At 44.2% G+C, this 16,246-nt stretch overlaps 1 protein-coding gene and 1 non-coding gene across 2 annotated transcripts; one reads left to right on the top strand and one right to left on the bottom strand.

Annotated features, from left to right (window-relative positions):
* Positions 1 to 949: 949 nt before the first annotated feature.
* LOC103187242 (C1q and TNF related 2) lies at positions 950 to 8,546 on the top strand. Its single transcript, XM_007906656.2, has 3 exons — positions 950 to 1,295; positions 4,953 to 5,204; positions 7,664 to 8,546. Exons 2-3 carry the CDS (start codon positions 4,958 to 4,960, stop codon positions 8,293 to 8,295), a joined length of 879 nt encoding a protein of 292 aa, XP_007904847.1. The 5' UTR covers positions 950 to 1,295; positions 4,953 to 4,957; the 3' UTR covers positions 8,296 to 8,546.
* Positions 8,547 to 12,353: 3,807 nt separating this feature from the next.
* trnae-cuc lies at positions 12,354 to 12,425 on the bottom strand. The gene has a single exon. It is a non-coding gene; the product is annotated as a tRNA-Glu (tRNA).
* Positions 12,426 to 16,246: the final 3,821 nt, after the last annotated feature.

The raw sequence follows: 16,246 nt of genomic DNA, 5'->3' as shown, positions 1-16,246 counted from the left end.
TGTGCACAACTGGCTGCCCGGTTTCTCCCACAAATACAGTCTTTACAATATCCTGTGAAGTGCTTCGAGATAAGAATAATCCTTGCATTTGATAGCGCCTTATCATGTCTTTGAGACATCTCAAAGTGCTTCACAGAATATATTGTAAGGTGAATTGACTGTTTTGTGCGTAAAACACGGCAGCCAATTGCACACAGCAGTGTCCCAAAACAGTCGTGGATTGAATGACCAATTTTTTTTTTTGGAATGGCTTATTACTCCCGGAAAAGCGATCTGCCAATCGATTAACAACCGGGATTCTACTTATTGCTAGGTAAACAGGCATGTGGAGTAAGGAAACTTGTTCAACGTTTCGCCCTGCCCGGGAATCGATCCCGGGTCCTCTCGCTTGTAAGGCAAGCACTCTAACTAATAAGATACAGGTCTTCACAACATGGGCTACAGGGTTTTTATAAATTATTAACTGTCAGAGTAAGGATCAAAGTGCTGAGACTAAGGGTTGGGGGACATTGAAATGCTGATGGCATTGCTCTGCATAAATTACAATTTCAGAGTTTTTATGGAAAGGAGGAGTTAACTGCTTTCATGTCTGAATCCTTTTCACTATTAATCTCTGTGATGGTGCATCGAGGTCCCCAAAATAATAATAATAATCCTTGCATTTAATATAGTGCCTTATCACGTCGTTGAGATGTCTCAACGTGCTTTACAGAGTAAATATATTGTAAAGTGGATTGACTGTATATTTTGTGGGTGAAACAAGATCTGAAGTTAATCCAGAATTAAAGGTTACAACAAGTTAACACCAGAGACGACTTTCAAAAGCAACTTGATCCAAAAATGATGCATTCCAACATGTATAACCATGGGTCGACATGTGCAGTCATTTTTTTTCATGCAGTCAACATTTCCAATTGCATGTGACACGAGAAGCAAGTTTTCCAGCTCATTACATTACATAATGAGAAAAGTATGCACTGGAGGGAGCTGGAAAGCCAGCCAGGGGGAGCAAAAAGCTGCTTTGAATTACAAAAAAAAGTGTGGAGGGGGGAGTCAGGAAGAATGGACATGAAAACGCTTTCAAAGTACTGTATCTGAAATGATTTCAGCTTTTACAAGAAACGGTTGGTTGACGTAGCGCTGTTTAAGCACTAAAGTAAGTGCATACTACTGCTAAACAAATGGAAAATCAATAGGCTTGCCCTTGCCTTTTCTGACAAAATTTATAAAAGGATCTTTTCTGGTGTTGCATTTGAGAGGCGAGGGCTGCTCTAAGGGAAGCGGCTGCAGATCTGGTGAGTGTGGTTTGTAGATGTTTATTTGACCTTAACTTTTTAGCGTGTGCTCGCTTCTCTGTTATACTTTTCTTTAATTTCTTAATGGCTAGGAGTGATGGCTTTAACACTGTCTGGTCTCAAATTTGTGTCATGAATCATCGCTGAGAAGCTGGGTTAGTTTGGCTAAGTTGGTTTAGTTAGCAGTGCAGAAGGGAAACGCCTGGAGATTCAAATCATTTGATATTATTTGTTAGAATGTCTTTTTTTGGGGGTGATGGGGGAGAAAAAAAAAACCTAAATAGTTTTCATCTTCACAGCCCAAAGAGTTTTGGAAAAGTTTTCACTCACATGTATTAACCAAGCGATGCTTTTCTTTTACCTTTAACTGATTTGAATTGGTTCGCAAGGCGCCTTCTTGGCAATGCTCTTTCGGTTTCGAAGAATCCAAGTTGATCTGACACTGAACTGGGAAATGTAAAAAGGCACCAACAAGTTTTGAGGGACGAATGTCTGACCGGGATTGCAAGGCACAGACTCTTATTAACAGATTAACTCTACCAGTGTGGAATTTGCTGTGCAGTTTTCAAAGTGCATTTTTCTCAGCACATAACTGCAACATAGCTAAAGCCTGACTCACTTGACACTGATAAAAGGATGTCCTGAACACATGCCCTGAAAAACTAAGATGTATAAAAACTATCACAGGAGGGATAGAACTATTTCTGCACTTCTGTGATTTCAGTAACTCAGCAAATGTTTGAGAGTTCTGAATTCTTATACTGTGTTAGCGTTAGCGCTTTCAGCCACTACGCCCCGAAACTCTGGACTATTCTCCCTCTAACCCTCCGTCTTGCCCTTCCCTCCCCATCTTCAAGTCGCACCTAAAGACTTTCCTCTTCGACCGTGCCTACGGTCACCTCTCTCTCACCCCAGCTCGGCAACATGCTCCGTCACTGTCAAGCGTTCTGGGAAGCTACGCTGCATAAAGAGGCACTATATAAATGCAAGTTGTGTTGCAGTACAGAAATTGGCTGATTCAATATTGCCTGTGTTGTGTACTACATTATATCTTGGGTGCTGTCTCTCTCTTCTCTCTCCCTCTGCCTTTCATGTGATTTCAATTGGCCCCAAGGTGTGACATTTCTGGCCTGTCATATATGCAACAGAAATTCCAAATCTGATTGAAATTCTGAGAAGTGGCAAGAAAATGCAGACTCGATCCCCTCAGCACAAAACTGGTCTCTTGTAGCCTACAGTGTTTTTATTAACTCTCTCTCTCTCTCTTTAGTTTTATCTTCTTCTATACTAATAAAACAACAATGTCGGTCTGCATTTCAAGAAGGATCTCAACAACAGACTGATGTAGAGACATGATTTATACCCCATATGAAAGGTCTTGCAACTGGGAGTGACATGGGCATATTTGTTTTCAGGTATCGCCTATCGTTAATGAGCTTTTTTCAGTTTTGCTTTTTTCTGTTGCATTTACACCTGGTGACCGCCGAGTCAAAGTGGTGCTGTGTATATGTACACGCACGCACCGCAGTTACACTTGGTGGCCACACTGGCTGACCATGGCGCTGTGGCATCGTGCGTCACAGAACACGCATGTAGCCAAGCAGCGGGAACAAAATAAAGAACACACAAAGCTAAGTCGTGGCAACAATCACAAAATTACATTTTTAAAGTGCTGAGTCCTCCCACTGAGTCCTCTCACAGGAGTCCACCCCAGTTGAGTATAGATAAAGACTAAATGTCTATCTGTGTGTCAATCTACATTCCATATTGGATTCTTTGGTTGCAAGCGAAGTTGCAACGGATACAACTAATATTTTATAATCGTACTAGATCCCAAAGACCCAGTATTATAAGTTAAACAAGTTAGCCGATCGTCAAATGCTTGTGATGAATTTGATCATACCAACCCTATTATTTTCCCATGACGGCATCAAGTTGTTTCTTAATTGAGTTCAATGTCCTGGCTTCTTTCACCTCAATTTGCCTCATCTTGAACCTCTGGGCCAACCAGTGGGACATGGTGGTGGGCGCCCCCAAGTACGGAGTCATGGTTCTGCATGGCCCAAGGGAAGACAGCAAGGGAATTGATTGGAAGATACAAGGCATCAGTCCCAATTGTACCTCGGGGTCAAAGTGGACACCAACTTCAGCTTGGACATTGTCCTGAAGGATCACGCTGAGAAGGGGTGAAGGGCACTCTGCTCTCGCTCATCCCTCTTCAAGGACAGCGAGGTCCCAATGCAGGTCAAGCTTGTGGCATACAAGGCCTGTGTGAAAACTGTCCTCCTTTATTGATCTGAGCTCTGGGGGATTGCAGTGGAGAGGCTTCCTCTGATCCATCTGCAAAGTCCAGGATCAAGCAGTGAGGTGGATTTGTGGCAAACATGGGAAACGGCTACAGAAAGTGAGGGCTCCAACCTACAGCGATCTGACACTAAGCATTCTAGCTAAGAGAGTGCGCATTGCATTTCAACAATCTATCTCTGGGATTTCCATATGTAGGAAATCTCAGCGTGGTTTGCAGACTCTTAAATTGGGTTTCCACATGTGTCAAACACCCGGCTAACTCACCCCCCAAAAATCCAAATGCATAGTCATCACACTTCGCAGTAAAATTTATGTGAATTACTATGAGACACCTGTTCGACGTGATCAGTTACTACTATCGAACGCAAATATTATTATAATCATATAATTGTCAGGCCAACAGTAGGGTCACTGAAGTAACCCCTACTGAAGTGTATCTATGCTGTTCCCAGGTAAGGAATAATAATAATCTTTGCATTTGATGTAGCACCTTATCATGTCATTGAGACAGCTCAAAGTGCTTCACAGGTTATACCACACGCCTCTGTTTACTTAGCAGTAAATAGGAACCTGGTTGTTAGTCAATTGACAGATCACATTCCAGGGGTAATAATCACATCAAAAAAACATTTGTGGGTCATTGCTTTCCGCTTTCACCCACAAAATATACAATTGATTCATTTTACAGTACATTCTGTGAAGTGTTTTGAAACGTCTCAACGACATGATAAGCCGCTATATCAAATGCAAGGATTATTATTATTACTGTAAAGTGGATTGACTGTATTTTGTGAGTGGCATCAATAGTGATAACCCTATATTCTATTAACTCACTGAAATTCACTAAAAGGGCTTACACATGGAGAGCAGCCCCTTGGGTGATGTACCAAGAGCTTGGAGTCGTAACTTGTGACAATTCACCATATTCAACGAGGAGAAAAACAATCAAACAAATGTTTCCATTTCTCATTTAGAATGTCTGCCTGTAGTTCGAAAACTGCAGAAAACAAATCTGGGTTTAATTCTACCAAATCACTATTAGTGCATCAAAATGGGGTTTTCTTGCTGACTGTTATTGTTTCTGGTGTTTTACGATTTTAGAAGCTCGGCCAAAAATTCAAGCCCATTTGTTCCTTTTGTTCTGCCAATCTGCCCTCCACACTCTGCCGTGCCTTTCAGAATGCACTAAGATTTGTCATGTGTTATATACTTACACCAGGATGTACAATACATGATACTGCATAAAAACATTAGTTTCATTTCTAACTATTCACATGTTGTAATCCTCTGCAAGATATCCTTTTTTTTTGCATTAAAGGCGTTATAACGTAACTTGTTTTCTTGTATTAGATGCAATGATGTTGTGGCTGGTTCTCCTTGCATGCACTGTGCCCTGTGCTGCCAATCAGCTTCCAATGGACCAAGCAAAGCCATTCATGAGGTTAGGTTCAGCCCAAGTCAGCTGCAGTGTGGCTGGTTCTCGAGGCGCTGTGGGATCTCCGGGTGTAACTGGAGCACCTGGAACAATCGGAAGAATGGGATTTCCTGGAAAAGATGGCGCGGATGGTAAAGATGGCCAAAAAGGAGAAAAGGGTGATGAAGGTAAAATAATTGTAGCTCCTTATACTCTGTTCAATTATTTATACTCTCTTCACTCACTTTGAGATGCTGGAACAAACACGCCCTTGAAGTGTTACATTATATAGCCTTGTTGCATTGGTGAGTGTGTACAACAACAACAAAATTACATTTGTACAGTGCCTTTCATGTTGGGAGGACGTCCCAAGGTGCTGGACAGTCAGGGATTTGGATACCAGCAGGGTGTTGAGATCAGGAGGGGTGGAAGGTAGGGGTAGAAGGGTGACTGAAGTCGCGGTTAAAGAGGAGGGTCTTGAATTGCTTTTAAGGAAGCAAGGGAGGGAGCAAGATGAAGGGACTGTGGAATAAATTCTTAAGGGTGGTGGCAGAGAGGTTGAAGGCCCGACCATCAATGGTGAGGAGGGCGGGAGTACAAAAACATATCATGGTAGTTTTATAAATGCACTAGAATAACCCACAAATGCACATTCATTGTACAACATAAATGTATGGTCTCACACGAGTAACACAGCTCCCGACTATCCCATAAATAAAGGCTTAGGTTTGCTTGCAGGATTAACATAAAATAACATGTAGGAGCAAGAGTAGGCCATTCTGCCCTTCGAGCCTGCCCCGCTATTCAATCATGGCTGATCCTCTAATCTAACTCCAGCTAATAACCTGACCCTACCTTATCCCCATATCTATTAATCCCTTTTGCAATAAGAAATCTATCTCAGTCTTGAATATGTTCAAGGACTGAGCATCAACAGCCCTTTGGGGTAGTGAGTTCCATACATTCACTGCCCTTTGAGTGAAGAAGTTCTTTCTCAACTCAGTGCGAAAGGGCTGCCTCTGATTTTAAGGTTTTAGTTTCTCCAACCAGGGGAAACAATCTCCCACTATCTACTCTATCATGCCCTTTGATGATCTTATAGGTTTCTATAAGATCCCCTCTAATTCTTCTATATTCTAGAGAATATGGGCTCAAATTGGTCAGCCTATCCTCGTAACTCATCTCCTTCATCCCTGGCACTAACCTAGTAATTCTACGCTGCACCCCCTCCAAGGCAAGTACGTCCTTCCTTAAATAAGGAGAGCAAAACAGCACACAGTATTCCAGATGTGGTCTCACCAGGGCCCTATAAAGTTGCAGCAAGACTTCCCTACTCTTATACTCTAATCCTTTCATAATGAATGCTAACATACCAGTCGCCTTCCTAATTGCTGCTGCACCTGCAGACTAACTTTCTGTGATTGGTGTACAAGGACACCCAAGTCCCTCTGGACGCTAACACGTTCCAATCTCTCCCCTTCTAAAAAAACCCGCTCTACTGTTTTTGCTACCTAGGTGGATGACTTCGCACTTCTCTACATTATACTTCAGGAGCTGAGTTAACAGGAGCTGAGCGGGAAGAATCCAAGCCCTTTATCTTGGATTCATGTTTCAGATACCCAGCTGAGTAATCTGACACATGAGAGTTGGGGTTAAGAGTTATGGACACGTCTTTGCACAGAGATACAGTAAACCTTGTATGAGTCTGATCTGTATAAATCATATAATCGCCTAAGTCAGGGAGGTCCAATCTTTTGGCTGCTGTGGGCTGGATTCCCTATTTGAGAAAGGTCCACGGGATGCATTCAGTGTGGGCCAGCTGGCGGCCCCAGACCATTTCCAACCTCACCCCTCCCTCCCTGGTGATCGTCCTCTCAGGGCAGCGGCAGGAGCCGGCGGTTGGGAGGACTCAGTGAGCAGAGCCTTTACTGCAGTCTGTCAGGAAGGTGAGCGCATCTCTTACCAACCATGTCCTTAGTAACCAATCACTGCAGATAGTCATCTGCACTTGTGAAAATGGGGGGGAGAAAGAGAGAAAGTGGAGGGGAGAGAGAGAGAGTGGGAGAAGGGACGGGAGGGGAGAGAGAGAGGGAGGAGAGACAGAGGGGGAGAGAGGGCCACTATCTACAGTGGTTGGTTGCTAAGGACGTGGTTGGTTAGAGATGCGCTCACCTTCCTGACAGACTGCAGTAAAGGCTCTGCTCAGTGAGTCCTCCCAACCGGCGGCACCTGCCACTGGCCTGAGAGGACGATTACCAGAGAGGGAGGGCGGGAGGTTGGAAATGGTGGAAATGGTTGCGGGCCGGATAAAATCACTCGCCGAGCCACCTGTTGGACCACACTGACCTAAATTGTACATCTGCCCAAATCCGTTCAAGAGTGTATATTCTATGCAAGTTTGACATAATTTATACTTTACATAAATCAGACTAAAAGTAATGTTACTCTTCTACCCCCACACCCCCAACCCCCAGCTCAGGTCCAAATCCCTGACTGTCCCGCGCCTTGGGAAGTCCTTGCTACGTGAAAGGCGCTACACAAATATTTGTTTTTATATAGTAATTTAAATAGTAATTTGTTGTTGTTGTTTGGTCCCAACTGATACGCCTTAGGTGAGGTTCACGATACACCAACATTATCTTTTCAGGTGCTAGAGGGAAGCCAGGAATATCAGGAAAACCAGGAGTGAACGGAATAAGGGGAGCCATTGGCAAGGCTGGTCCACGGGGGCCAAAAGGCTTTGCTGGTGATCCTGGGACCCCAGGGGTGGATGGACCTAAAGGTGGTGCTGGTGTGAGAGGAGAGCCTGGCATTCCTGGAATCTGTAAATGTGGCATGAATCTGGCGAGATGTGCCTTCTCTGTAGCCATCACCCGCAGCTATCCGAGAGAACGGATGCCCATCAAATTTGACAAGATCCTCCTGAATGAAGGAGGCTTTTACAACTCGAGCAGCGGCAAGTTTATATGCGGCATACCTGGGATTTACTACTTCTCCTATGACATCACTCTGTCCAACAAGCACCTTGCGATTGGGCTGGTGCACAACGGGCAGTATCACATCAGGACCTTCGACGCCAACACTGGGAACCACGATGTGGCCTCTGCCTCCACCATCATTTACCTGAAAAGCCAGGACGAGGTTTGGCTCCAGATCTTCTACTCGGAACAGAACGGCCTGTTTTACGACCCACACTGGGCAGACAGTCTGTTTACAGGCTTCCTCCTTTACGTTGATCAGGACTATCTCAATGAAGTGGAAGCCCAGCAGTTTCTGTGAAGGACACAAATAACTGTGTGTAGCACATCCGGCCCCACATGGTGGGCTGATAGAATAGAAGTTACATTTTTCACATACTTCAGCAGAATCTCTCTCCATCACTTTTTTATACTGTATATGAAAGGGGCTACCGAGCCCCTTCCAACCCCTCTTCCTGCCCCCAAATGTCTCAATGATACTTAGGACTGTGGAGTGTAGAGGACGAGTTTGATTCCCAGGCAGGGTGCAACCGTAGGCAGGTTTTCTTACTGAATACGCCTCTGTTTACCTAGCAGTAAATAGTAACCCGGTTGTTAGGTTGTTTGACGGATTGCTTTTTGGGGAAAAAAACCTTCCAAAAAAAATGTGGTCACTCTATCCACGCCTGTTTGTGGACACTACTGGGCGCAATTGGCTGTTGTGTCTCGCTCACAAAATATACAGTCAATTCACTTTACAGTATATTCTGTGAAGTTCTTTGAGACGTCCAAATGACAAGATAAGGCCTATATCAAATGCAAGGATTATTATTACTATCCCGCTACAACACGTTCAGTGCTTTGTGCCAGGGCTTAAAACCAGCACAAGCTTCACAAACAGACATTTATGCCATACAGGATCAGGCAAGCGTCCTCTCCCAATATCCCAAAACGGACATTTGTGGAATTTCCTGTTGCATGCCGGTTCATTGAGGAGGCTTCATTTCCCAACCACCAATATAGCAGCTTTACCCTTTCGCGCTGCTATGTGGTTGAGTTTAAGCTAGTTGTATCGTATTTGGAACTATCTGTTTCTGTATACTGTGGAAATGGGCAAGTGATTCTTTTGTATGTATGTTAATTTTTATTTCTATAGCTGCATCAATAGAGCGCAGCTGGTGTCTGTGTAACTAGGGTGTGAAGCTTTCATATTGTTGTCTAAGATGCCATACAAGCTGAATTTTTAAAATAAATAATGATTATTGGGAGGATGAGTGAAGTATTATTTATGGGTTGGTGGTGTTTTGACCAGATCTGACACGCTAACCAAGGGATTAAAGCGTTTAATGATCAGTGTCATGTTTTAATGGTATGGGAGAAGTCACAGAACATGGGACCAGGGGTTGAGATTGTAGAACTCTGAACTGGACCCTGGTGGGGAGCTATGTTTGTCCCTTAGCTCCCCTGGGTCAGAGTTCTCATTCCTGATTAATACCCCTGATCACTCTTGCTTGAAAGTATGTGTGTGTATGTGTCCGCCCACGCCCCCACCATTGGCAGTCGAGCTTCCAGCCTCTCTGCCCCAATCCTCTGGAACTCCATCCCACAATCCCTTCGCTTCACCCCCTCCCTTGCCTCCTTCCTCTTCGACCGCACTTTGGTCACCCTCCTACTCCCACCCTCCCTGCCCTGCGCCCTCCCTGATCCCAATCCCCTGCTCGGGTCCAAAATCCTGACTGTCCAGCAGCCTCTTGGGACATCCTCCTGACTTGAAAGACACTATATAAATGCAATTTGTTATTGTTCTTCTGTGTATGAGTTTCGGTGCATTGTAGGGTGACCATATTTTGTAAACCAAATCCGAGCACACATATATATGTGTAAAAAAAAATTGAACTCCCCACAATTCCTGATGCTGGCAATACTGGGGGAGCTTGTTGGATTAATGGCTGTGTTTCTCTGATGAGGATCTGTGTTTTAGAATTGTTTATTTTTCTCACTCAGTTTGTTGCTGAACTCAAGACAGGGTAAATTTGGCCCCAGGGATAAGGTTCCTCAACTGGGGACTGAACTCAGAAATCAGGGACAGAAAGACACCCAAGTGTATGGATGGTATGTGTGTGGTGTGTGCTTTCTGCGTGTGTGTGGGTGGGAAGTGAGGAGAAGATCGAGCTGTCACCGTCTTTCATCTGGTGAACAGTGTACACTTGTGTCCTTTATAGACTCCATAAGCCCTTAGGCGACGGGTTGTGCAAGGATTATTATTAGTGAAGCAATGCATCTTGTACAGTAATGCACTGCCACTACACACCCCATTGCTTTATATACTGAATATCCTCTTCACTTTTACATGTTCTTGGCACACATTACGAGTATTGATTCCAGCGTACTCCATTTGTGATAAACAGGGAGTTAAGCCCACACTATACTCTTGGTATTCCAGAGTAAGGTAAATTTCTTAAATTCAGCATTAATTTTGAAAAGCCAATTTTTAAGAATTACAGAAAAATAGGCTTCGAAAATTCAGGTTGATGTGAAGAGTTTTTTGTAAAGAGCACACTTTGAACTGCTTAAAAGTGCAAATCTAACCCAGGTGGAATTTCTCCTCTGTCCCACCACAAAGAGGCCATTGGAAACATCATGTGCAGCTTTGAACACATGGAAGTAACATGATCACGCACAAGTAACAAAGTTATCTAAATAGTGGGTGTATTATCCCACTGGCCAGTCAGCCTCCAACGCCAACTGCTGTGTTTAGCATACAATACAAACATCAGTATAGCCTCTGTTTATGTCAGTTGGTAACATTGTTATGAGGCTAATTTTTCCGTGTTTCATCCCTAAAATTACAATGTCATTGCATTTTGCTTGTGTTGCGCTTTCTGCTGTCCCCACCCTTACCCCTGCCCCCCCACCCCCACTCCACTGCAAGCGTCAGGATACATCTCAAGGTTTTTTTTGCAATAACATTGAGAATAGAGTCACTTGTGTCCTTGGACATTGTGCAAATTTTGCAATCCAAGCTCACAATTCTGTTTTCTCTATTTTTTTCCACTTGTTTCTCAAGGACGTGGCAAAAACAATACCAGCAACAGAGGAGTGATAAAAGAAGCAAGCTTGCCTTTGCTGCATTCTGGTCAGATTGCCAAGGCCATTCCCCGGGCAGAGTATTAATGGGGAACAGGCGATTTATATCAAAGCAACTCAATAGTCAAAGGGACAACGGACCAGGTTGATCAGTCAAAGGAGAGTTTGTGATAAATTGGGGACATGATTGCAATTGGATTTGGTTTGTTTGCAGTTTAACCCTGTTTCCGCTTATGAAAACAACTGAAAAATTACTGAAAACTACCCACAAACTACAATTATAATAATAATAATAATCCTTGCATTTGATATAGCGCTTTTCACGTCGGGAGGACGTCCCAAAGCGCTTCACAGAACACACTGTAAAGTGAATTGACTGTATATTTGTGGGCGAACGCAGCAGCCAATTGCGCACAGCAATGTCCCACAAACAGTCGTAGATTGAAAATGACCAATTTGTTATTGTTTTTTGTTTTGGAGGGATTATTATTAGGCTCTGTGTGGAGTAAGGAAACTTGCCCAAGGTTTCGCCCTGACCTGCCTGGAACTGAACCCAGATCTCTCGCTCGCAAAGCGAGTGCTCTCACCACTGAGCTACAGGACTCCAATTGATTCAGAACTCTGCCGGCTGTATTCTCACCCATTCTAAACTACGTATCCCCATCACACCAGGCTCCCACTGGCTCCCTATCACAGAATGGATCGATTTCAAGATCCTATCACTTGTCTACAAATGCCTACCTTTCTGATTTGCTTTATCCCCCTTTTTTTTGGTCAGCTGAGCGTCTGAAACATGCAGAAACAACAACAACTTGCATTGATATAGCATCCCTCATGCAGGTTAGATTCCTAGGGCGGGCGGAAACCATGCTTAAGAGTATCCAAACCAAACTGAGAATTCCATACATCCCACCTACACATGGAAATTCCAGAGGAAGTAGCACTATTCGAAAAGAGAGGCAAGTTTTCCGCCAGAAAAAATTGATCATTGACTTCATAGCTGTTTGTGGGACACTGCTGTGTGCAAATTGGCTGCCGCATTTGCCTAGGAAATAATAATAATAATCCTTGCATTTGATATAGCGCTTTTTACGTCTTCTAAACATCTCAAACGCTTCACAGAATATACTGTAAAGTAAATTGACTGTATATTTGTGGGCGAAATGCGGCAGCCAATTGCACAAAGCCGTGTCCCACAATTAGTCATGGATTAAAGTGACCAATTTTTATTATTGTTTTTTTTCTTGAGGGATTATTATTAGGCGTGTGGAGTAAGGAAACTTGCCCAAGGTTTCGCCCTACTGGGAATCGAACCCAGGTCTCTCACTTGAGAGGCGAGTGCTCTAACCACTGAGCTACAGGACTCACTACAGTCACTACATTTTACAGAAACTTTATGAGGCACTTTGAGACAGTCTTGATACTATAGAGGCTATATAAAATGCAAGGATTATTACTTTTCACTTTGCCTTAAACTCATCACAGTGGGAGGCAATGTCTTGCTCGGGGGCAGTCCTGAGGTGTACCTCTAGGGGGCAACAATCCCATTAAAAACAGCTTTGTTGGGAAACAAACATAAACAATAGGACTCGGGAATCTCACCCAACAGAACATTGTGACTGTGCCGGCAGCACCCAGTATAGCAAAGCATCAAAGCCAATAAAAAAAACACAGGAGACACAGGCTTAAGTAACTTCACACATCTTGCATACTAACCACTTAATCTCCACAAACGGTTTCTCCTCCAGCCCTCGTACCGTCTCGTGCAGCGTTTCTCAGGGCTCTGTCCTTGGTCCCCGCCTCTTCAATATCTATATGCTCCCTCTTGGTGACAACGTCCACAGACATGGGGTGAACTTCCACATGTATGTGGACGACAGCCAACGATACCTCTCTGCCTCCACCCTTGACTCCAGGACCCACTGCTGTCCTGACAGAATGTTTGTCAGACATCAAGTCCTAGATGAGAGATAACTTTCTTCAGTTGAACGTCAACAAGCCCGAGGCTCTCCTGATTGGCTCCCGTCAGCGCCTCCTCACCTCAGGCGCTGACAGCATCACCATCCATGGTTGCACACTCCACCTCGCTAAGCCAGTCCGGAACCTTGGTGTCTTGTTTGACCCTCAACTATCCTTTCTACCCCATATCCGTGCTGTGACCCGCTCTGCCTTCCCCCACCTCCCCAACATCGCCCAGCTCCACCACTGTCTCACACCACAGGCCGACGAAACCTTCATACATGCTTTCATTACATCGAGGCTTGACTATGCAAACTCATTGCTTGTCGGCCTCCCCAACTCCTCCCTCCACAGGCCGCAGATCATCCAGAACTCAGCAGTCCATGTCCTCTCCCGCATCAGGCTCCGTGACCCTATCACCCCCATCCTCGCCCGACTCCACTGGCTTCGCATCACACAGTGAATACAATTCAAGATCCTGGTCCTCACCTTCAAAGTCCTCCATGCTCTTGCTCCCCCTTACCTCTGCGACCTCATAACCCCATAACATCCTGCTTGCTCCCTTCGCTCAGCTGCATCTGGGATGTGAAGCAGGCCAGAGCCCGTTTCACATACCCCTCTTTGCTCGCCCTACTATTGGCTGGTGGACCTTCTGTCACTTTGCCCCCACCCTCTGGAACTGCATCCCATAGTCTCTCTGTCTCGCCCGCTCCCTTGCCATCTTCAAGACCCACCTCAAGACCCTCCTTTTCGTCTGGCTTTCAATCTCCCTGTTTCCCCCCCTGTCCCCCACCCTCCCCGACCCCGACACCCAGCTCGGGTCCGTAACTCTGTCTGTCCAGCGCCTTGGGACGTTCTCCCAACATGAAAGGCGCTATATAAATGTAATTTTGTTGTTGTTGTTGAACCAAGAGGTGGTGAGGTTTTGTGTCTTCTGCCTATTCGTCTTCAAAATATTTCTGGGAGAAAATCTAAATATTACTTATACAATTATATATTGCACACATTTGCCACCACAAGATTTCCTCTTTGACTTAAAGACAGGTAGATTGCATCAGAGACTTGTCAATGAGCAGCAGCTGATCAGTCTTGGGCCTAAGAGTGTCAACAAAGGCTAGCATTAAGTTCAGCACACAGGACTGCGGGAATTTTATTTTTATTAATTTAATAATTATTATTAACTGAGTCTTTTGTAGATCCGTATTTTCCCACTCAGTTCCATATTTACTTGTAAGTGAGCGTAGACTCATTTGTTACATCAAATAAAACTTAAAATTAACTTTTCAAAAACTTTCCAAGTTGGGCAGCTCGTCTGATTGGAGGGTCTCAAAGTGTCTTAGGCAATGTGTTGATTTGAGTCATAGCAGCAGCTACTGCCACACACCTGCTGTCACACACCTACTGCCACACACCTACTGCCACACACCTACTGCCACACACCTGCTGCCACACACTTACACCTACTGTTATACACCTACTGTTATACACCTGCTGCCACACAGGCCAACACAGCGACTGATCTCCCTGGGAAATTAGATAAATTATAAGAACCGCACATTTCATGCCAGGAGGATGTCTCAAAGCACTTCACGGAATATACTAAGCAGTGTAGTGACATTTTTTGTAAGTGAATGCAGCAGCCAATTTGCGCACAACAATGTTCTGCAAACAGCCATGAAGGTGACGTGAGGTGAATACTCAATGCACCCGGATCTTTGCTAGATTTAGGTGAAGGAAGGCAGCAACATATGACGAGATGCCAGGAAAACTTCCTTAAAAACAGGGCTTCAACTGAACCACCAGAACCGGTGAGAGACAGCTCAAAAAACTAAGTTATTGGTAACGAACAGTGAGGATGAATTATGTGATCTGATCACTGTGGAACAAATAATCATTCCGTGTAAGTGATCTGGATTGAAGAAGGTAAAGGAGGGGTAATAGCACTATACACACCGCCATTGTGAAACACCAGAAAACAAGTTTGCACAAGTACTGGTGTAAAAGGCTGAAAGGGATGAAAGAGGAATACAAGCGGATGAGCAAAAGCAAATTGTGTGTTTGTGTGTTTGAAATTCTCTGGTCTCATTCACTGCACACCTGTGCACCTCACAAACCTGACAACATCACTGTCAGTTCACATAATTGATTGGGTTTAAAAACTGTCGATTTCAGTTTACACTTGCTGCCCATGGGATTGCCCCAGGGAGGGAATGCACTTAGGTCAATGTGTTTGTGTGTCAGGGGGTCTTGTGGCAATCAGTTAAGTGAGTACCGATGCTTCACTCAGGGTCTCGCAGGTGGACAGACAGACGGACTCGGTTTGTTAAGCATCACTTGTGCATTCTGATGGCTCTGCTCTGTCTTCAGTTTGCAATAAAAGCTACACTGAATCCTACACGTTTTGGTGTTTTCTCTTTTTTAAAAAAAAGGCCAGATAAAATTGTTCACTCATTTCATGGCTGTGTGTAGGACATTTACTTGTCCCCAAATTGGCATTGTAACATTTCTCATATTTCTTCTTCTTTTGTTCCTCTTTCCTCATCTGTCCATATTATGATTCCCCCAGTCAAGAGTTAACTATAAAGTAATGAATTTCGAGACAATGACATGAGGCTTTAAGAACCCCCGCTTCAAAGCAGGGTATGTGTGATGCTGCTGTGTAGGTGTGAATATTTGAGTTCCTCTCTCCCGCCTTCCTTTCACAGGAAGCTAATGATTAACTTACTTTGGTCTGCATATAATGTTTTTAACTCAAACACTGCTCCTGGTCAGCAGAGCCCATTCCATCATTTAAAGTCTAGGGGATTGATCTTTCTCCAGTGTGATCTGGACTACCTATCCATTTGCAGATGCTTTAAGTGAATGCAGTGATATGTATGTGCATGAAAAAATCAATTTAGTCCCAGCCACCCCACCTTTGGATTATCCATTCATCCCATTGAATCTTCCACCTTCTTACCCATCTGTTGCATTGTCGGGAGTGCCGTGCTTCAGATAAAACTTTAAACCGAGATCCCGTCTGCCTGTTCAGGTAGATGTTAAAGATCCCATGGCACTATTCAAAAAGAGGAAGGAGTTTTTCTTTCCTGATGTCCTGAACAACAATCTCCAAATAAAATTGGTCTCTCATTTTATAGTTGTTTGTGGGATATTGCTGTATGCAAATTGACTGCCACATTTTCCTACAAAATATGCAGTTATTACACTGCATTACATTTCTGTGAAGC

The sequence above is a fragment of the Callorhinchus milii genome, unplaced genomic scaffold (genome assembly GCF_018977255.1).
Source record: "Callorhinchus milii isolate IMCB2004 unplaced genomic scaffold, IMCB_Cmil_1.0 Scaffold13, whole genome shotgun sequence".
Classification (NCBI taxonomy): Eukaryota; Metazoa; Chordata; class Chondrichthyes; order Chimaeriformes; family Callorhinchidae; genus Callorhinchus; species Callorhinchus milii.
The sequence above is the reverse complement of the archived record's forward strand: the minus strand, read 5'-3'. Positions and strand labels throughout refer to the sequence as shown.